The sequence below is a fragment of the Gobio gobio genome (assembly GCF_949357685.1).
Source record: "Gobio gobio genome assembly, chromosome: 7".
In the NCBI taxonomy this organism is placed as follows: Eukaryota; Metazoa; Chordata; class Actinopteri; order Cypriniformes; family Gobionidae; genus Gobio; species Gobio gobio.
In genome coordinates this window covers 545,043-568,786 of record NC_137103.1, presented here as the reverse complement: position 1 = coordinate 568,786, position 23,744 = coordinate 545,043, and the positions used below count along the sequence as shown (strand labels likewise).

Sequence of the window (23,744 nt, the reverse complement as noted above, 5' to 3'; positions counted from 1 at the left end):
CCGTTTTTGTTCTATTTCAGCAGCGAAAATAGTTTCTAACAAACCCAGCAGAACCACAGCGCATCCATGAGCGCATCTGATATGACTGGCATAACGCTGGCGAATTTAGGGACCGTCTCTAAAGTTACACACAACATTGGTAACGTTATACACGTTTCAAACTTCAATAGCATTTGAAGAGAATGACAGTCATAAAACTGGCTGTAAAGTGATCATTTAGGTGTCAGGTATGAGACACACATTTTGATATTTAATCAAATAAACTGTCAAATCATAGGGAAATATGGATATGCATTATTTCTCTAGGATACTGTTTGGGCTCTAACACAAAACATGCTGATTTAAATGCATCATTGCTGAACACTGATGAGAATATTGCTTGAGAATATATTTACAGAGATAATATTAGAGATTATATTTACGACAAATTATTATTATTTATGCATTATGCGTTGCTATTGACGACGGCCATTATAAGGAAGGAAATCCCACAGAATAGAATCTAGCTTAAAAAAGTGCTTAGAGCTGCTTTAGTTATTTGTTGTTTGTTGAATTTAAAATATAAAACTTGTTGAGATGTTTTAAGTGTGTGCATCGGTTCTTTTTGAACATTTTCATCTAATTTGAAGAAAACCGTGATAATATTGATAACCGTGATAATTTGGGTCACTATAATCGTGATGTTAAATTTCCATACCGTTTCATCCCTAGTTCCACAGAAGAAAACGTTATACAGGTTTGAAATATAATGAAGGTGAGCATTTTACTGTTAGGGACAATCCTCTAAATGAGTCCTCAAAACACAGACTAATGGTGCCTGCTCTTTGGCTTTCTGAAAATATGTTATTATAATGGTGTGTGGAAGCATCCAATATGATGTTTAATACTGTACCATTCTCAGATCTGTTTTCTACACATCATTCAATGATAAACAGAGCTAGCCCATAATCGTGTAGGGCAGGGGTTGCCAAACTATTCCAGCCAAACTCGGTTGAGCCTAAATATTTACTTGCAGTCTCAGAGATTTCACCGCATTTGCATGTTTGCTACTACTATTGTTACATAAAGTAAGGAGGCAGTTGCTCCATGAATATAACTCGCATTGAAAAGACAAGGAACGTTTCTAAACAATGTGCGGAAAGAAGGAATGCAAGAATAATGCATATATATATATTTCCTCATCTTTCCAAAAAGATCTTGAAGTTGCTGCTTACCTTTGTCCGAGAAGAATGTGTCATCAGAACAATAATTCACAAGTTTATACACTTGTGTATTTTATAATACTGCAATGTTTATTATAATGACTACAATAATAATAATATTTTTCTTCAGTGGTTGATTGTGCATTTATTACTTTAATGATGATTTATGCTGTATAATGTGAGCCAAAAGGAAAGCATCTGTAGTTTGGTGTTGATAATGGACACTTGAGCTTTACTGAAGAGGTTTTCTACAAAACGAGCGAGATATAAAGATGACACAATAATCTAAAGCGCTTCAGTTCATATCATCAGGCCACTGGAGATTAATTTCAGCCAATGTCTCTACTGTATCACTGAATGACAACTAAAGCACAAGGAAACTATTCACTATTACTTTTACATAAATGTAAAGGTCAAATTCAAATGAAGGAAAAAAAGGCCAAACCGGTCAAAGAGTTAATAGAAACTCGACTCAGTTATTGGCTCATATTGCTCTGCATTATCTGAATATCTGCAGTCAATCTTCTGTTGAACAGCTGTTGTTTATTATTAAACACAAACTTATACAAATTAAAAATATTAGGGGTGGCACGGATCACTAAACTAGGGCTGCTCGATTATGGAAAAAATCATAATCACGATTATTTTGGTCAATATTGAAATCACGATTATGTAACACGATTATTTCACATGACTTTGGGAATGTGTTGTATTTATTAAAAATACACCTTTCAACAATTCAATTGAAATTGTAACATTTGTTGTACTTTTTGAACTATTAAAATAAATAATATAACATATATTCGAATCAAAGTATAAAAGTATTCACGTAAAAATGATAACCACAAATAAATAAGATCAACAATATGGTTCGGCTATGCTTTTCATGTACGTCTAACATTAGTTTTCAGGTACAGAAATGTATCAAATGTAAAATAACATTGCATATTTGAGTGCATAAATTAAAGATTAATCCTATTAAACTTACAAAAGCTATTCAATCAAGAGCGGTGAGTGATGTCCTTGTCTTTTGTTGTTTGACATTAAACAGACAGCAGTAAAGGCTACTGCCCCTTTAAGACCTCGCGTCGTCTTTATCGACTGTATAAAGTTCACTTAAGGCATATACAGACTATGTCTGCTAAGATACTCATCAATATGGACATGTTGACATACGTTTTGTGTGAGTTTGTCCGTTTAAGAGCAAGACTTGAAAGAGAACTCAATATTTGCGCGCTGAGAGACGTGTGCGCGCTCTCGGATGAACGCACAGACACATTTTCTCACAGCGCGCGCGGCTTCTCATTCTAAACCTAAACCCTAAAGCACTAAACCCGGGTGATGACGGTGAAAACGACTGGTCATATTCAAACATATGGCAGCACTCGCAATCTCGCATGCATTGAACAAAGTTTACAAAGAGAGAATTATTTGAAAAATATGAAGGAAAAAAAGGACGTTTACACAGCACCCCTGCTCTCGTCAGTTTTTGTTTCTTTATTAGATTGTCATAGGTCACTCTGTTTAATGGTAAAGTGGTTAAACAAATTCGTGGTGTTCCCTTGTGTTGCAGCCACTACATGTAGCAAATCTTAGCATGTTTCTGCTCGTCGTCTGATTCCTCGAAGCCAAACTGTTCCCAGACAACGGAGTTGGTTTTGCCTTTTTTGCTCACCAAACGCTGCTGTAACTGCCCTCCTTCTGCCATCTTTACTCGCGCCGAGTTTTTAAATTCCAGCGGATGATATGCACACGAAACTCACGACCTGAGAGAGATTTGTGGGTTCGGGAGGGGCGGATGTGCGCGTGCGCGTTTCATTCCGAACGCAAGGCAAAATAATCGTTTTTTCTCGATTGTACTATTTTGGTGATCGTTGGGAGGCGAAATCGAAATCGAAATTCGATTAATTGCACAGCCCTACACTAAACCCACAGTTCAGGTTTTAGGGTCCCGGTTTTCGGTTCTGTACGGTGGTTGTTGTTGTTGTTGTTTTTTTCTTTTAATCGTTAACACTCCAGAAATTAACTTCAGCATATCGTCGCTGCCGATGAAACTCACGTATGTCCAAAACGGTTACTTTTCAGGAAGTGAAAAAAACAGCGTATTTCAAAAGCAGTTGAATGTAGCGTTGTCATACTTGGTACGGCATCTTTACATGTAACCATATTCTTGCCAGTGTAATGATATAATCCACATTTGACCAAAAGTGAGTTTAAATGGACATACGTGCATATTTTACAGTAACGGTGGTCGATACGCGTTCTTCCGATCATTCATTAGAATGGCCAAGTGGTGTTTCATATTGACAGAGGAATACGCTCAGTTTATTAAATACGCTTAATTTACTTAATATTAATTATAAATGTATTAAATGTCTCTTGCAAACTATGAAGGGACAATGAATCAATACACTGACATGGTAATGGTTGTGAATATATAATAAACTTGAGAACAGTTGTCAAAAACAAGCGTTTGCTGATACTTTACCTCAGTGTTATTCGCCATCCAGAGCTGAGCTGCGATGAAACTTCACGAGCCCGGCGAGATGCTTCCACAGGGCGAGAGATACGCCGCGTGATTGACAGCTTTGACACCAAATGGATATACGTGAAAATCAGATGACATGATTTCACAACTTTTCATTGGCCATTTAGATATGTAGATATTGAAAAATCTCAAAATCGGCAAAATGGACATACGTGGTTTTCATCGGACGCGACGATATGATATTTAGCTTAATTATCCACAATTTAGGATATTTAAAAAATGGTTATATCATTGTTTATCATGAGGGTGTGCGCGGCGGAATAAAGCGGTCAGCGCGGAGCGGGCGGTAGTGTGTGTTGAGTGTGTGAGAACACATTTCGCTTGGCGGTGTGCGCGTCAAATTTTGTAACTTTGTGCTCGGCTCCACAACCGAATTCGCTGAATCTGGCCGAGCATGACGTCTCATTACGTCGAGTATAAACACCTCCACAAACGGACGAGGCGCGCGCGCAGTCAGAGAGAGAGAGAGAGAGATAGAGAGGAAGACGAAAACAAACAAACAAGCATGCAAGTGGAAATTATCGCAGCTGGAAAAATGATCGAGCTCATTTTTTTTATCGTGCTATTAATTGATTTATTGACTATCGCGACAGGCCTACTGATGCCTGGAGAAAAGGGCTCCATAATGTCAGATCGCACAACAACAAACGTGAACACAACAATCACAGCCTTATCACAGACTATATACATCACACACCGCTAGAAGAAGACACAGCATTCCCCAAACTCCCTGATCCAGATTCCCAGCTCGACAGGGAAGAACCTGGGAAAGGACACACGATCTCCAGACATTATAACACTGTAACACTGGTGTGTGTGTGTGTGTGTGTGTGTGTGTGTGTGTGTGTGTGTGTGTTCCAGCGGTCGGCGACCTGAGTCCTCCTCAGAACCTCTCTCTTCAGACTCAGAACACACAGTATGTTCTGCTGTGGGACTGGGCCATGAACGGGACGGCCACCTTCACGGCTCAGTACCTCCCGTAAGACCCTTCAGATCACACTCCTGCAGAGCCAATCACACCACAGATCACACTCCTGCAGAGCCAATCACACCACAGATCACACTCCTGCAGAGCCAATCACACCACAGATCACACTCCTGCAGAGCCAATCACACCACAGATCACACTCCTGCAGAGCCAATCACACCACAGATCACGCTCCTGCAGAGCCAATCACACCACAGATCACGCTCCTGCAGAGCCAATCACACCACAGATCACGCTCCTGCAGAGCCAATCACACCACAGATCACACTCCTGCAGAGCCAATCACACCACAGATCACGCTCCTGCAGAGCCAATCACACCACAGATCACGCTCCTGCAGAGCCAATCACACCACAGATCACACTCCTGCAGAGCCAATCACACCACAGATCACACTCCTGCAGAGCCAATCACACCACAGATCACACTCCTGCAGAGCCAATCACACCACAGATCACACTCCTGCAGAGCCAATCACACCACAGATCACACTCCTGCAGAGCCAATCACACCACAGATCACACTCCTGCAGAGCCAACCACACCACAGATCACACTCCTGCAGAGCCAATCACACCACAGATCACACTCCTGCAGAGCCAACCACACCACAGATCACACTCCTGCAGAGCCAATCACACCACAGATCACACTCCTGCAGAGCCAATCACACCACAGATCACACTCCTGCAGAGCCAATCACACCACAGATCACACTCCTGCAGAGCCAATCACACCACAGATCACGCTCCTGCAGAGCCAATCACACCACAGATCACGCTCCTGCAGAGCCAATCACACCACAGATCACGCTCCTGCAGAGCCAATCACACCACAGATCACGCTCCTGCAGAGCCAATCACACCACAGATCACGCTCCTGCAGAGCCAATCACACCACAGATCACGCTCCTGCAGAGCCAATCACACCACAGATCACGCTCCTGCAGAGCCAATCACACCACAGATCACGCTCCTGCAGAGCCAATCACACCACAGATCACGCTCCTGCAGAGCCAATCACACCACAGATCACGCTCCTGCAGAGCCAATCACACCACAGATCACGCTCCTGCAGAGCCAATCACACCACAGATCACGCTCCTGCAGAGCCAATCACACCACAGATCACGCTCCTGCAGAGCCAATCACACCACAGATCACGCTCCTGCAGAGCCAACCACACCACAGATCACACTCCTGATCCTCCAATCACACACAACCACACCACAGATGTGACGGCCATCTTGTGTAGCAATAGCGTTATTGTGCTAGTGGTGTGTCAGTCTGCTGAGAAAGGCTTAATCGGTTATTGACGCTTATAGGCTGGAGTTATGTTTACATTCATTTGCATTGCTATAGTTATAATGCATGAATAAACACTCACCTAAAGGATTATTAGGAACACCTGTTCAATTTCCCATTAATGCAATTATCTAATCAACCAATCACATGGCAGTGTCTTCAGTGCATTTAGGGGTGTGGTCCTGGTCAAGACAATCTCCTGAACTCCACACTGAATGTCGGAATGGGAAAGAAAGGGGATTTAAGCAATTTTGAGTGTGGTATGGTTGTTGGTGCCAGACGGGCCGGTCTGAGTATTTCACAATCTGCTCAGTTACTGGGATTTTCACGCACAAACATTTCTAGGGATTACAAAGAATGGTGTGAAAAGGGAAAAGCATCCAGTATGCGGCAGTCCTGTGGGAGAAAATGCCTTGTTGATGCTAGAGGTCAGAGGTCATGGGCCGACTGATTCAAGCTGATAGAAGAGCAACTTTGACTGAAATAACCACTCGTTACAACCGAGGTCTGCAGCAAAGCATTTGTGAAGCCACAACACACACAACCTTGAGGCGGATGGGCTACAACAGCAGAAGACCCCACCGGGTACCACTCATCTCCACTACAAAGAGGAAAAAGAGGCGACAATTTGCACCAGCTCACCAAAATTGGACAGTTGAAGACTGGAAAAATGTTGCCTGGTCTGATGAGTCTGGATTTCTGTTGAGACATTCAGATGGTAGAGTCAGAATTTGGCGTAAACAGAATGAGAACATGGATCCATCATGCCTTGTTACCACTGTGCAGGCTGGTGGTGGTGGTGTAATGGTGTGGGGGATGTTTTCTTGGCACACTTTAGGCCCCTTAGTGCCAATTGGGCATGGTTTAAATGCCACGGCCTACCTGAGCATTGTTTCTGACCATGTCCATCCCTTTATGACCACCATGTCCCCATCCTCTGATGGCTACTTCCAGCAGGATAATGCACCGTCACAAAGCTCCAATCATTTCAAATTGGTTTCTTGAACATGACAATGAGTTCACTGGACTAAAATGGCCCCCACAGTCCCCAGATCTCAACCCAATAGAGCATCTTTGGGATGTGGTGGAACGGGAGCTTCGTGCCCTGGATGTGCATCCCACAAATCTCCATCAACTGCAAGATGCTCTCCTATCAATATGGCCAACATTTCTAAAGAATGCTTTCAGCAGCTTGTTGAGTCAATGCCACGTAGAATTAAGGCAGTTCTGAAGGCCAAAGGGGGTCAAACACAGTATTAGTGTGTGTTCCTAATAATCCTTTAGGTGAGTGTAGATCAGCTGTACACACACTCTCAGCCAAATCATGCAAGTCTTCCTCCACAGGGGCTTCCAGTCCCGCAAGGCCCCTCATAAGCAGAACTGGAAGACGGTGTGTGTGGACGTGTCTGAGCGTCGCTGTGACTTCACCCATGCGGATCTGAACTACTTGGGCTTGTATTGTCTGCGTGTGCGGGCCAACACATCCCAGCGGGTCTCCAACTGGACCAGCATCAACTTCTGCCCTGATAAAGAAGGTGATGAAGCGTCTGCTCTAGCTGTCCTCACTCCTGCTCCTGCCCTGACCCCTGCTCTGTCTTTCTCCTCTAGCTGATCTAGGCCCTCTGTCCAGTGTGAAGCTGACCCCTGCTCTGTCCTTCTCCTCTAGCTGATCTAGACCCTCTGTCCAGTGTGAAGCTGACCCCTGCTCTGTCCTTCTCCTCTAGCTGATCTAGGCCCTCTGTCCAGTGTGAAGCTGACCCCTGCTCTGTCCTTCTCCTCTAGCTGATCTAGGTCCTCCGTCCAGTGTGAAGCTGACCCCTGCTCTGTCCTTCTCCTCTAGCTGATCTAGGTCCTCTGTCCAGTGTGAAGCTGACCCCTGCTCTGTCCTTCTCCTCTAGCTGATCTAGGTCCTCTGTCCAGTGTGAAGCTGACCCCTGCTCTGTCCTTCTCCTCTAGCTGATCTAGGCCCTCTGTCCAGTGTGAAGCTGACCCCTGCTCTGTCCTTCTCCTCTAGCTGATCTAGGTCCTCCGTCCAGTGTGAAGCTGACCCCTGCTCTGTCCTTCTCCTCTAGCTGATCTAGGTCCTCCGTTCAGTGTGAAGCTGACCCCTGCTCTGTCCTTCTCCTCTAGCTGATCTAGGTCCTCTGTCCAGTGTGAGGCTGACCCCTGCTCTGTCCTTCTCCTCTAGCTGATCTAGGTCCTCCGTTCAGTGTGAAGCTGACCCCTGCTCTGTCCTTCTCCTCTAGCTGATCTAGGTCCTCTGTCCAGTGTGAGGCTGACCCCTGCTCTGTCCTTCTCCTCTAGCTGATCTAGGTCCTCCGTCCAGTGTGAAGCTGACCCCTGCTCTGTCCTTCTCCTCTAGCTGATCTAGGTCCTCCGTCCAGTGTGTAGCTGACCCCTGCTCTGTCCTTCTCCTCTAGCTGATCTAGGTCCTCTGTCCAGTGTGTAGCTGACCCCTGCTCTGTCCTTCTCCTCTAGCTGATCTAGGCCCTCTGTCCAGTGTGAAGCTGACCCCTGCTCTGTCCTTCTCCTCTAGCTGATCTAGTCCCTCTGTCCAGTGTGAAGCTGACCCCTGCTCTGTCCTTCTCCTCTAGCTGATCTAGGTCCTCTGTCCAGTGTGAAGCTGACCCCTGCTCTGTCCTTCTCCTCTAGCTGATCTAGGTCCTCTGTCCAGTGTGAAGCTGACCCCTGCTCTGTCCTTCTCCTCTAGCTGATCTAGGCCCTCTGTCCAGTGTGAAGCTGACCCCTGCTCTGTCCTTCTCCTCTAGCTGATCTAGGCCCTCTGTCCAGTGTGAGGCTGACCCCTGCTCTGTCCTTCTCCTCTAGCTGATCTAGGTCCTCTGTCCAGTGTGAAGCTGACCCCTGCTCTGTCCTTCTCCTCTAGCTGATCTAGGTCCTCCGTCCAGTGTGTAGCTGACCCCTGCTCTGTCCTTCTCCTCTAGCTGATCTAGGTCCTCTGTCCAGTGTGAAGCTGACCCCTGCTCTGTCCTTCTCCTCTAGCTGATCTAGGTCCTCTGTCCAGTGTGAGGCTGACCCCTGCTCTGTCCTTCTCCTCTAGCTGATCTAGGTCCTCCGTCCAGTGTGTAGCTGACCCCTGCTCTGTCCTTCTCCTCTAGCTGATCTAGGTCCTCCGTCCAGTGTGAGGCTGACCCCTGCTCTGTCCTTCTCCTCTAGCTGATCTAGGTCCTCCGTCCAGTGTGTAGCTGACCCCTGCTCTGTCCTTCTCCTCTAGCTGATCTAGGTCCTCTGTCCAGTGTGAAGCTGACCCCTGCTCTGTCCTTCTCCTCTAGCTGATCTAGGCCCTCTGTCCAGTGTGAAGCTGACCCCTGCTCTGTCCTTCTCCTCTAGCTGATCTAGGCCCTCTGTCCAGTGTGAAGCTGACCCCTGCTCTGTCCTTCTCCTCTGGCTGATCTAGGCCCTCCGTCCAGTGTGAAGCTGACCCCTGCTCTGTCCTTCTCCTCTAGCTGATCTAGGTCCTCTGTCCAGTGCGAAGCTGACCCCTGCTCTGTCCTTCTCCTCTAGCTGATCTAGGCCCTCTGTCCAGTGTGAAGCTGACCCCTGCTCTGTCCTTCTCCTCTAGCTGATCTAGGCCCTCTGTCCAGTGTGAAGCTGACCCCTGCTCTGTCCTTCTCCTCTAGCTGATCTAGGCCCTCTGTCCAGTGTGAAGCTGACCCCTGCTCTGTCCTTCTCCTCTAGCTGATCTAGGCCCTCTGTCCAGTGTGAAGCTGACCCCTGCTCTGTCCTTCTCCTCTAGCTGATCTAGGTCCTCTGTCCAGTGCGAAGCTGACCCCTGCTCTGTCCTTCTCCTCTAGCTGATCTAGGCCCTCTGTCCAGTGTGAAGCTGACCCCTGCTCTGTCCTTCTCCTCTAGCTGATCTAGGCCCTCTGTCCAGTGTGAAGCTGACCCCTGCTCTGTCCTTCTCCTCTAGCTGATCTAGGCCCTCTGTCCAGTGTGAAGCTGACCCCTGCTCTGTCCTTCTCCTCTAGCTGATCTAGGCCCTCTGTCCAGTGTGAAGCTGACCCCTGCTCTGTCCTTCTCCTCTAGCTGATCTAGTCCCTCTGTCCAGTGTGAAGCTGACCCCTGCTCTGTCCTTCTCCTCTAGCTGATCTAGGCCCTCTGTCCAGTGTGAAGCTGACCCCTGCTCTGTCCTTCTCCTCTAGCTGATCTAGGTCCTCTGTCCAGTGTGAAGCTGACCCCTGCTCTGTCCTTCTCCTCTAGCTGATCTAGGTCCTCTGTCCAGTGTGAAGCTGACCCCTGCTCTGTCCTTCTCCTCTAGCTGATCTAGGTCCTCTGTCCAGTGTGAAGCTGACCCCTGCTCTGTCCTTCTCCTCTAGCTGATCTAGGTCCTCTGTCCAGTGTGAAGCTGACCCCTGCTCTGTCCTTCTCCTCTAGCTGATCTAGGTCCTCCGTCCAGTGTGAAGCTGACCCCTGCTCTGTCCTTCTCCTCTAGCTGATCTAGGCCCTCTGTCCAGTGTGAAGCTGACCCCTGCTCTGTCCTTCTCCTCTAGCTGATCTAGGCCCTCCGTCCAGTGTGAAGCTGACCCCTGCTCTGTCCTTCTCCTCTAGCTGATCTAGGTCCTCTGTCCAGTGTGAAGCTGACCCCTGCTCTGTCCTTCTCCTCTAGCTGATCTAGGTCCTCTGTCCAGTGTGAAGCTGACCCCTGCTCTGTCCTTCTCCTCTAGCTGATCTAGGCCCTCCGTCCAGTGTGAAGCTGACCCCTGCTCTGTCCTTCTCCTCTAGCTGATCTAGGCCCTCTGTCCAGTGTGAAGCTGACCCCTGCTCTGTCCTTCTCCTCTAGCTGATCTAGGTCCTCTGTCCAGTGTGAAGCTGACCCCTGCTCTGTCCTTCTCCTCTAGCTGATCTAGGCCCTCTGTCCAGTGTGAAGCTGACCCCTGCTCTGTTCTTCTCCTCTAGCTGATCTAGGCCCTCTGTCCAGTGTGAAGCTGACCCCTGCTCTGTCCTTCTCCTCTAGCTGATCTAGGTCCTCTGTCCAGTGTGAAGCTGACCCCTGCTCTGTCCTTCTCCTCTAGCTGATCTAGGCCCTCTGTCCAGTGTGAAGCTGACCCCTGCTCTGTCCTTCTCCTCTAGCTGATCTAGGCCCTCTGTCCAGTGTGAAGCTGACCCCTGCTCTGTCCTTCTCCTCTAGCTGATCTAGGCCCTCTGTCCAGTGTGAAGCTGACCCCTGCTCTGTCCTTCTCCTCTAGCTGATCTAGGCCCTCCGTCCAGTGTGAAGCTGACCCCTGCTCTGTCCTTCTCCTCTAGCTGATCTAGGTCCTCTGTCCAGTGTGAAGCTGACCCCTGCTCTGTCCTTCTCCTCTAGCTGATCTAGGCCCTCCGTCCAGTGTGTAGCTGACCCCTGCTCTGTCCTTCTCCTCTAGCTGATCTAGGTCCTCTGTCCAGTGTGAAGCTGACCCCTGCTCTGTCCTTCTCCTCTAGCTGATCTAGACCCTCTGTCCAGTGTGAAGCTGACCCCTGCTCTGTCCTTCTCCTCTAGCTGATCTAGGTCCTCCGTCCAGTGTGAAGCTGACCCCTGCTCTGTCCTTCTCCTCTAGCTGATCTAGGCCCTCTGTCCAGTGTGAGGCTGACCCCTGCTCTGTCCTTCTCCTCTAGCTGATCTAGGCCCTCTGTCCAGTGTGAAGCTGACCCCTGCTCTGTCCTTCTCCTCTAGCTGATCTAGACCCTCTGTCCAGTGTGAAGCTGACCCCTGCTCTGTCCTTCTCCTCTAGCTGATCTAGGTCCTCCGTCCAGTGTGAAGCTGACCCCTGCTCTGTCCTTCTCCTCTAGCTGATCTAGGCCCTCTGTCCAGTGTGAAGCTGACCCCTGCTCTGTCCTTCTCCTCTAGCTGATCTAGGTCCTCTGTCCAGTGTGAAGCTGACCCCTGCTCTGTCCTTCTCCTCTAGCTGATCTAGGTCCTCTGTCCAGTGTGAAGCTGACCCCTGCTCTGTCCTTCTCCTCTAGCTGATCTAGGTCCTCCGTCCAGTGTGAAGCTGACCCCTGCTCTGTCCTTCTCCTCTAGCTGATCTAGGTCCTCTGTCCAGTGTGAAGCGGACCCCTGCTCTGTCCTTCTCCTCTAGCTGATCTAGGCCCTCTGTCCAGTGTGAAGCTGACCCCTGCTCTGTCCTTCTCCTCTAGCTGATATAGGCCCTCCGTCCAGTGTGAAGCTGACCCCTGCTCTGTCCTTCTCCTCTAGCTGATCTAGGTCCTCTGTCCAGTGTGAAGCGGACCCCTGCTCTGTCCTTCTCCTCTAGCTGATCTAGGTCCTCTGTCCAGTGTGAAGCGGACCCCTGCTCTGTCCTTCTCCTCTAGCTGATCTAGGCCCTCTGTCCAGTGTGAGGCTGACCCCTGCTCTGTCCTTCTCCTCTAGCTGATCTAGGTCCTCCGTCCAGTGTGAAGCTGACCCCTGCTCTGTCCTTCTCCTCTAGCTGATCTAGGTCCTCTGTCCAGTGTGAAGCGGACCCCTGCTCTGTCCTTCTCCTCTAGCTGATCTAGGCCCTCTGTCCAGTGTGAGGCTGACCCCTGCTCTGTCCTTCTCCTCTAGCTGATATAGGCCCTCCGTCCAGTGTGAAGCTGACCGCTGTGAAAGGAGACCTGGAGGTGGACATCGCTGACCCCATGAGTAGCAGCAACGCGTCCATGAAGACGCTGGCTCAGGAGATGTATTACCTCATCCAGTACTGGAGGCAGGCGGACGGCAATCAGGTACAGCCTGGACTCTGGCTAGTGTGTGTGCTGGAGCTAATGCTAATGCTAAACCTCCGCTCTCCTCCTACAGAAGCCTGAAGTCCTGCCGACCAGGAACAATAAGGTGACGCTGTTCGAGCTGGACAGGTGGACGTGGTACTGTGTGAGGGTTCAGAGCCGCTACGACTTCTACAACAAGAGAAGCGACTTCAGTGACACACAGTGCATGAGCACTGAAGGTCAGCACACACACACACACACACACACACACACACACACACACACACACACACATACTGAGTTCTGTCATATACGGTTAATAACTTGTATAGTCTGATAAGTATTGTATGGTCGTTTGTCACGTTAACCTCATGCTCATGATCAACTCCACACACACCAGATCACATGTTCAACTCCACACACACCAGATCATATGATCAACTCCACACACACCAGATCACATGTTCAACTCCACACACACCAGATCACATGTTCAACTCCACACACACCAGATCACATGATCAACTCCACACACACCAGATCACATGATCAACTCCACACACACCAGATCACATGATCAACTCCACACACACCAGATCACATGTTCAACTCCACACTCACCAGATCACATGTTCAACTCCACACACACACGCCAGATCACATGATCAACTCCACACACACACGCCAGATCACATGATCAACTCCACACACACCAGATCACATGATCAACTCCACACACACCAGATCACGTGTTCAACTCCACACACACCAGATCACGTGTTCAACTCCACACACACACGCCAGATCACATGATCAACTCCACACACACACGCCAGATCACATGATCAACTCCACACACACCAGATCACATGATCAACTCCACACACACCAGATCACATGATCAACTCCACACACACCAGATCACGTGTTCAACTCCACACACACCAGATCACATGATCAACTCCACACACACCAGATCACATGATCAACTCCACACACACCAGATCACGTGTTCAACTCCACACACACCAGATCACATGATCAACTCCACACACACACGCCAGATCACGTGTTCAACTCCACACACACCAGATCACATGTTCAACTCCACACATCAGATCACATGTTCAACTCCACACACACCAGATCACATGTTCAACTCCACACACACCAGATCACGTGTTCAACTCCACACACACCAGATCACATGATCAACTCCACACACACCAGATCACATGTTCAACTCCACACACACCTGGGGCACGTTCAACGCTCAAACCGGTGCGCAACGTTTTGCTACGGTTTCCGGTTGAACGTCATGTTTCCTGGAAACGGTGCGCAACGGTGTGCAACGGATTTGAGATGCGTTTGATCTCGTTTGGTGGGCGTGTCAAATGTCAGTCCAATCAGCAGCAACATGTATATAAACCACGCGGTATTAAAGAGACAGCTCACACAATGGGTCCAAGTGAAGATGTTTACAAATGGATAAAGATGTTTACAACAGCTCAGTATACGCAACAATTGAAGATATTAGAAGACATGATTGTCGTAAAAAAAAATACAGCATATATATCAACATGATGATGTATTTATTTATATTTTTAGCTTCATTGCAAGGCAAATTTCATATATGGTAATTAAGTGCTTTACATAAAAATGAGAAAGAAAATACAAGCTATTAAAAAAGTAAGAACTAGAAATAAAATAAAATAAAATTACCAGGAGATTAAAAAAAAAGGTTCAATAAATGTGATTGGGGTGTTGTCTTTTATTCTGGACGGTAAGGGCAGTGCCTGCATGTATTTTACAGTATTAAACACGTATTTATATCGATTTCATCAGGCTCCGAAAATTCCTCGAAAAGAACACAAGGAATGGCCTTCTCGGCTGCCATAGTTACAACTCTTGCGTCAACAGAACAGGGTGTTCAACACAGCACCGTTTCCGTTTAAAAAACGTTTTGCAACGTTTTGTAGGGGCTGAACGCAGCCCAGATCACATGTTCAGCTCCACACACACCAGATCACATGTTCAGCTCCACACACACCAGATCACATGTTCAACTCCACACACACCAGATCACATGTTCAGCTCCACACACACCAGATCACATGTTCAACTCCACACACACCAGATCACATGTTCAGCTCCACACACACACCAGATCACATGTTCAACTCCACACACACCAGATCACATGTTCAGCTCCACACACACCAGATCACATGTTCAGCTCCACACACACCAGATCACATGTTCAGCTCCACACACACCAGATCACATGTTCAGCTCCACACACACCAGATCACATGTTCAACTCCACACACACCAGATCACATGATCAACTCCACACACACCAGATCACATGTTCAACTCCACACACACACACACCAGACCACATGTTCAGCTCCACACACACACCAGATCACATGTTCAACTCCACACACACCAGATCACATGTTCAGCTCCACACACACACCAGATCACATGTTCAACTCCACACACACCAGACCACATGTTCAGCTCCACACACTCCAGATCACATGTTCAACTCCACACACACCAGATCACATGTTCAGCTCCACACACACACCAGATCACATGTTCAACTCCACACACACCAGATCACATGTTCAACTCCACACACACCAGATCACATGATCAACTCCACACACACCAGATCACATGTTCAGCTCCACACACACCAGATCACATGTTCAACTCCACACACACCAGATCACATGTTCAGCTCCACACACACACCCGATCACATGTTCAGCTCCACACACACCAGATCACATGTTCAGCTCCACACACACCAGATCACATGTTCAGCTCCACACACACCAGATCACATGTTCAGCTCCACACACACCAGATCACATGTTCAACTCCACACACACCAGATCACATGTTCAACTCCACACACACCAGATCACATGTTCAACTCCACACACACACCAGATCACATGTTCAACTCCACACACACCAGATCACATGTTCAACTCCACACACACCAGATCACATGATCAACTCCACACACACCAGATCACATGATCAACTCCACACACACCAGATCACATGATCAACTCCACACACACCAGATCACATGATCAACTCCACACACACCAGATCACGTGTTCAACTCCACACACACACGCCAGATCACATGTTCAACTCCACACACACCAGATCACATGATCAACTCCACACACACCAGATCACATGTTCAACTCCACACACACCAGATCACATGTTCAACTCCACACACACCAGATCACATGATCAACTCCACACACACCAGATCACATGTTCAACTCCACACACACACACACCAGATCACATGTTCAACTCCACACACACACACACACCAGATCACATGTTCAACTCCACACACACACACACCAGATCACATGTTCAACTCCACACTCACCAGATCACATGATCAACTCCACACACACACACACCAGATCACATGTTCAACTCCACACACACACACACCAGATCACATGTTCAACTCCACACTCACCAGATCACATGATCAACTCCACACACACACACACCAGATCACATGTTCAACTCCACACACACACACACCAGATCACATGTTCAACTCCACACTCACCAGATCACATGTTCAACTCCACACACACACACACCAGATCACATGTTCAGCTCCACACTCACCAGATCACATGATCAACTCCACACACACCAGATCACATGTTCAACTCCACACACACACACACCAGATCACATGTTCAACTCCACACACACACACACCAGATCACATGTTCAACTCCACACACACACACACCAGATCACATGTTCAACTCCACACACACCAGATCACGTGTTCAGAGAGGAGCTCTCTTTAGAAACCACAGATTTGAGCTTTAAACAACTACATTATCACCTGAAAAAGTCTTAACTACGTTTTGTCACACATTAACAGTAGATTTTAACAAAAAAGACGTGTAAACACAGCCCATGTTAGCCATTTCTCAACAAGACGAGCCGCTGGCAGAAGCCCCGCCCATGAGACAAACTCACGTCTGTTGTGAAGTGAATGTCACGCGCGAATGAAGCAAGTAAACTCAATGTTCAAGTGTCCAACTTCGCTTGAATAGCGCGATTTATTCGCGTCCAGTGTGAACGCCACATTAGCGTTTAGATGCGTTGTCATAAAGCACTGATGCAGAGTAACATCACCTCTCCATGTAGTTTCAAAGGCTGAATCCGACATTGCCCCCTATACCCTACATAGGGCACTATCTGAGGGAGCAGCGGTCTGTAGTGGTGTCCGAAACCATAGTGGATGCTATTGAGTGCACTCATTCTATCCCACAATGCACCGCAATAACGAGTCCAACTTCGCTCACTCGTCTTCATTCACTCCTTCAAGTCGACTGTATTAGTGGACTAGAGTAGGGAACAGTGATTGAGTGTTTAGGGGCGATTTCAGATTCAGCCAAAGTCAAGAATAGCCCAACGGCGAGCGCGTCGAGTATAAACACGCCCCCAAACGAATGAGGCGCTGTCATTGGAGGAGCCAGACGAGAGTAAAAACAAGACTTAAAGGGTTAGTTCACCCAAAAATGTAAATTCTGTCATTAATTCCTCACCCTCATGTGGTTGGACACCCGTCAGACCTCCGTTCATCTTCAGACACAAATGAAGATATTTTAGTGTAAAGCTGATGCTGAGAAAGGCTTCAGATAGGCCTCCATTGGCATTCAGTACATTTACACTCACAAGACCCATAAAAGGCACTAAAAACGTCGTTACAAAGTCCATCTCACCACAGTGACTCTACAATAATTTTACGATGCGACGACAATAGTTTTTGTGCGCAAAAAAAAATCGAAATAATACCTTTATCCAACTTGTTCTTGTCTTCCGTGTGTGTCTCCACGACGCATGCGTGAGAATATGAGCAGATCCGGCGTTCGGACACATGACCCAGAAGAGATTTGTTTACGAGCAGAGGAAGACGCGCGTATCTCAGCTGTTGAATTCTACACTGATCGTGCTTTAGGTCTCGGCGTAGTTCTCAAAATGGGGCTAAAGTGAGCATTTCATGGATTCCCGAACGCCGGATCTGCTCATATTCTCGCGCATGCGTCGTGGAGACACACACGGAAGACAAGAACAAGTTGGATAAAGGCGTTATTTAGATTTTTTTTTCGGTCAAAAACTATTGTCGGTGCTTCGTAAAATTATTGTAGAGCCACTGTGGTGAGATGGACTTTGTAACGACGTTTTTAGTGCCTTTTCTGGGTCTTGTGAGTGTAAATGTACTGAATGCCAATGGAGGCCTATCTGAAGCCTTTCTCAGCATCAGCTTTACACTAAAATATCTTCATTTGTGTCTGAAGATGAACGGAGGTCTGACGGGTGTCCAACCACATGAGGGTGAGGAATTAATGACACAATTTACATTTTTGGGTGAACTAACCCTTTAAGGGGGAGAAACAAGTGTGTGGTGTGGTCAGTCTAGGTCGGGACGATGGTCTTGCATCATTAGCGGACGACACTGGTCAGACTACGGTCAGACTTACACAATCCTAAAAACTGCCATACTGGCGAGCTGAGCTGAGCTGACTTGTTTTCACTCCACGCCGGTTCTGTTACTGAAGAATTAATCCAACACGAGACACGATATGGCCCAACCAGACTGATACTGTTACCTGATTGGCTGTTAGCCTACGCTGCTTGGTTACTAGAGAGCGAGTGCCTTTGTTCATGCAACCAAACTTGCTTCGCACCCTCTGGTGTCTTCCCACGAAGAAAAAAATTGATTGAACATTTTATCGAACACATTTTTTATTGATATCGATTGTGTGTCTACCGCGATACATATCGTTATCATTTTATCGCCCAGCCCTATTTCGGAGGTCATAAATTATGAAAATGTCGGGTGCCAAAAAAAGAAATTAGCCTTCATAAGAGGGAGTCCAACAAAACTGGTAAGAAGAAAAAAAAGCTAGTTTTTTTTTCTTGTTTTCTTCGAGTGCGTTTGTTAGCGTATCACTGAGTCCGAGAGCTAACGATAAACTGCAGCTGGAGGAGCACCGCCTACAGAACTGGCGGACTCTACTAAACTGGTCATAATAAAATAATGCTGATTGGGATTTGTTTCGCACGTTAGACCTTCCCAGCAATCAAAGCAGCTTCAACACCAGCAGTACGCCAAGCTAGGCAGCACAGTGAGGGTTCATTGCTTCTCAATTAACAATTATTTTAGTCTATTGTTAATTTGACTTCGAACAGCCTCGATATTATTTTTAGATTTTTCATAATTCCTCCAAAACACCTCAAATACCGTCTCCAGCCGCTACAAGAGAAGAAGTGCTGGAGCTGCAGAGAGACGTCCTACAGCTGCAGAACACCAAACCGCAATTAGAGATCGAAACACTGAAAAAGAGAAGGAAAATCAAGACCTTTATCATTTCATTCTTAATAACAAACTAATGCAGCTACAAAGTGAAGGGCAAATGACAATCACATCAATTGACGAATAAAAACATTTTATGACAGATCTGAAAAGTTTTGTATTTATTTATGGAATTATAATTATAATATATTAACAAAATACCAATAATAATAACAAATACTATATAGCTACATCCATATATAATATTAATACTATAGCACTATAAATGACATATAGGCTACTTTAAATTGCAACTGCTACTATCATTAACATTACTACTAATAGGCTAATGATGCATGCTATTATTAATATTACTACAGCTGCTGACATTTTATTTGTAATATTAGGCTACTACTGCAACTATTGCCATACTATACTAATCAAAGAATGCATTTACGATGGCATCTCTGACCACAAATCCAGCCCGTTGGAAATCTTGTTGATTTGCTTCATGATCCTCTTCTACGATATCATCTTCCTCTTCAACAAGATCCATAAACTCAGCCATGTTTTCTCATTTATGTTCCTAAACTCTTACGGTAAAGTTTTCCTTAAACTGTACTTAACGTACACTTAACGGTTTTCAAGGGATTATTTAAGTGAACAATAGACACTTGAGGGTAATTCTAAGGGTTTATGACGTTTTGGTTAAAAAAAAACCCTAACTAACACTCAAGGGTTATTTTCTGCAACACCCTTAAGTTGAAGGGAAACCTAAGGGTGATCTAAGGTGTTTTATGCAACCGGGCACAGATGTCATGCTAGTCGTGCCCAGATAAACGAGTGTGTGAGGTGTAACGATGGAATGCTGTGTGTGATTTCAGGACAGACTCTGTTCTGGCAGATACTTCTGTCCTTCCTGTTGTCGCTGGTGCTGTGCTTCCTGCTGGCAATGCTGGTGTGGTTTTGCTTTTACCGGATGTTGATGTTCTTAAAGAGTGTCTTCTACCCAAACGTTCATCTCCCGCCTCACCTTCAGGAGGTAAAACCCTTTTATACTCTGTTACATGCTTTAAAACACTCTAATATCACAAGGTTTCAATGACATCTGATGAAAGATATGTCAGTTAGTTATGCATAGTTTTTCCAGGAATGAAGACTAAAGACAGTGTTTGCAGAGAAGCCTTTCTGTTGAGACGTGATTAAAGCACATTTTACTACAGTTACCTGTTCCAACATGGCAATATGACAAATTATGTAATACGAGAGTAATGCGTGAGATATAGGGGACATCTATAGGGGACATCTATAGGGGACATCTATATGGGACATCTATAGGGGCCATCTTTAGGGGTCGTCTATATGGGACATCTATAGGGGTGGTCTATAGGGGACATCTGTAGGGGTTGTCTATATGAGACATCTTTAGGGGTCGTCTAAATGGGACATCTATAGGGGTGGTCTATAGGGGACATCTGTAGGGGTTGTCTATATGGGACATATATAGGGGTCGTCTATATGGGACATATATAGGGGTCGTCTATATGGGACATCTTTAGGGGTCGTCTATATGGGACATATATAGGGGTCGTCTATATGGGACATCTTTAAGGGTCGTCTATATGGGACATATATAGGGGTCATCTATATGGGACATATATAGGGGTTGTCTATATGGGACATCTTTAAGGGTCATCTATATGGGACATATATATAGGGGTCGTCTATATGGGACATATATAGGGGTGGTCTATATGGGACATCTTTAGGGTCGTCTAAAGGGGTTGTGTACATGGGACATCTTTAGGGGTGGTCTATATGGGACATATATAGGGGTCGTCTATATGGGACATGTATAGGGGTCATCTATATGGGACATATATAGGGGTCGTCTATATGGGACATATATAGGGGTCGTCTATATGGGACATCTTTAGGGGTCGTCTATATGGGACATATATAGGGGTCGTCTATATGGGACATCTTTAAGGGTCGTCTATATGGGACATATATAGGGGTCATCTATATGGGACATATATAGGGGTCGTCTATATGGGACATCTTTAAGGGTCATCTATATGGGACATATATATAGGGGTCGTCTATATGGGACATATATAGGGGTGGTCTATATGGGACATCTTTAGGGTCGTCTAAAGGGGTTGTGTACATGGGACATCTTTAGGGGTGGTCTATATGGGACATATATAGGGGTCGTCTATATGGGACATGTATAGGGGTCATCTATATGGGACATATATAGGGGTCGTCTATATGGGACATGTATAGGGGTGGTCTATATGGGACATCTTTAGGGTCGTCTAAAGGGGTTGTGTACATGGGACATCTTTAGGGGTGGTCTATATGGGACATATATAGGGGTCGTCTATATGGGACATATATAGGGGTAATCTATATGGGACATCTATAGGGGTCGTCTATATGGGACATCTTTAGGGGTCATCTATATGGGACATCTTTAGGGGTCATCTATATGGGACATCTTTAGGGGTCATCTATATGGGACATATATAGGGGTCATCTATATGGGACATCTATAGGGGTCGTCTATATGGGACATCTTTAGGGGTCATCTATATGGGACATCTTTAGGGGTCATCTATATGGGACATCTTTAGGGGTCATCTATATGGGACATCTTTAGGGGTCATCTATATGGGACATCTTTAGGGGTCGTCTATATGGGACATCTTTAGGGGTCGTCTATATGGGACATCTTTAGGGGTCATCTATATGGGACATCTATAGGGGTCGTCTATATGGGACATCTTTAGGGGTCGTCTATATGGGACATCTTTAGGGGTCGTCTATATGGGACATCTTTAGGGGTCATCTATATGGGACATCTATAGGGGTCGTCTATATGGGACATCTTTAGGGGTCATCTATATGGGACATCTTTAGGGGTCATCTATATGGGACATATATAGGGGCCATCTATATGGGACATCTATATGGGACATCTATAGGGGTCGTCTATATGGGACATCTATAGGGGTCGTCTATATGGGACATCTATAGGGGTCGTCTATATGGGACATCTATAGGGGTCGTCTATATGGGACATCTTTAGGGGTCGTCTATATGGGACATCTTTAGGGGTCGTCTATATGGGACATCTATAGGGGTCGTCTATATGGGACATCTTTAGGGGTCATCTATATGGGACATCTTTAGGGGTCATCTATATGGGACATATATAGGGGTGGTCTATATGGGATATCTTTAGGGTCGTCTAAAGGGGTTGTGTACATGGGACATCTTTTGGGGGTCTTCTATAGGGGCCATCTACAGGGATCGTATATACAGGATATATTTAGGGTCATCTATAAGGGATATATATATATATATAGGGGGTTGTCTATATGGAACATCTATATGATGTCTGCAATCCCTGCACTAAGCTAGAGAAAAATCTGAGATTGATTCCCATGATTGCCTAAAATGAGGTTTTCAGAATGATTAACAGTGAATTCAGTCCCTAAGAGACACCGTTAGAGACGTGCTCAGCTCTCAGGCCTGGCTGAAGGCCGTTCACATCAAGAAGGATGACGATAACTGTATTGGCTTCCTGCAGTTTGGGCTTCTGCTGCTTAAAGCAGGATCATTGTGATTGGCTGGGAATAATGGCAGTGATCTGGCAGGGCTCTTGTTCTCTGTGCTGTGGACTCTCTGTTCCTCTAGATTTAGAGCGGTTATCTAAACGCTATAGTCTTCGTCTGATGGGATGTGGTTTGGTGGAGAGCTCTGAGCACAGCTGTGATGGATGTGCCGTCTCTCGGGTCGGGTTTCCGCTCCAGCAGGTGCGAGTAAAACCGCTTCCAGTGTCACCTGACGTCGAGCACACCAGAGAAATCTGAAGGGCACTAATAATGTTACTAAAGATTCTGTTTCAATTAAATGCTGCTCTTAGAACTTTCTGTTCATCAAAGAATCCTGAGAATGACGATTTCCTCAAAGTGAAGCAGTCTAGCGAGTTTTCAGCACTGATAATAATCATACATCCTCATATGAGAATGATCAGTGAAGGGTCATGTGACACTGAAGACTGGAGGAATGATGATCACAGGATTAAATCACACTTTACTGTATATTCACATAGAGAACAGACGATCTACACTGGAGGAATATTACACTGATTACTGGAGTTATGATCAGATTCATGAGCAGACCAGACTCTTACAGACTTCACACTTTTGAATGCTAGTGTATTCAGTCAAACCAACATTTATTCAGACACCTTCAACATTCTCACATTATCAGAGTAACTAATGCTATAGTTTAGAAAATGGTAATGAAATATGAGCAGAACTCGGAGTTAAACTCAACAGATTCATCTTGATAAGGTCAGATAACTTTGATAGAAAGGGATGTAATAATTACAATCATAATAGCCATAGTAAAGAGATATGTTTTTAGTCTAGATTTAAACTGACAGAGTGTGTCTGCTTCCCGAACAATGTTTGGAAGAGTTCCAGAGTTTAGGTGCTAAATAGGAAAAGGATCGAGCGCCTGCAGTTGATTTGGATATTCTCGGTATGATCAACTGGCCAGAATTTAGAGAGCGCAGTAGACGTGATGGAGGATAATGTGTTAAGAGCTCGCTCAAGTACTGGAGATAA

General features: G+C 46.1%; 1 protein-coding gene across 2 annotated transcripts in view; it reads left to right on the top strand.

Moving 5' to 3' along the window:
* LOC307129684 (interferon alpha/beta receptor 1a-like) overlaps positions 1–23,744 on the top strand; it is a 45,606-nt gene that overhangs the window by 2,927 nt on the left and 18,935 nt on the right. For both annotated transcript variants that reach the window (XM_079822316.1, XM_079822317.1), the window contains exons 2-6: positions 4,612–4,729; positions 7,386–7,576; positions 12,580–12,740; positions 12,814–12,961; positions 19,986–20,143. In XM_079822316.1, the coding sequence (XP_079678442.1) occupies positions 4,612–4,729; positions 7,386–7,576; positions 12,580–12,740; positions 12,814–12,961; positions 19,986–20,143 (776 nt within the window). The remainder of the gene's footprint in view (positions 1–4,611; positions 4,730–7,385; positions 7,577–12,579; positions 12,741–12,813; positions 12,962–19,985; positions 20,144–23,744) is intronic.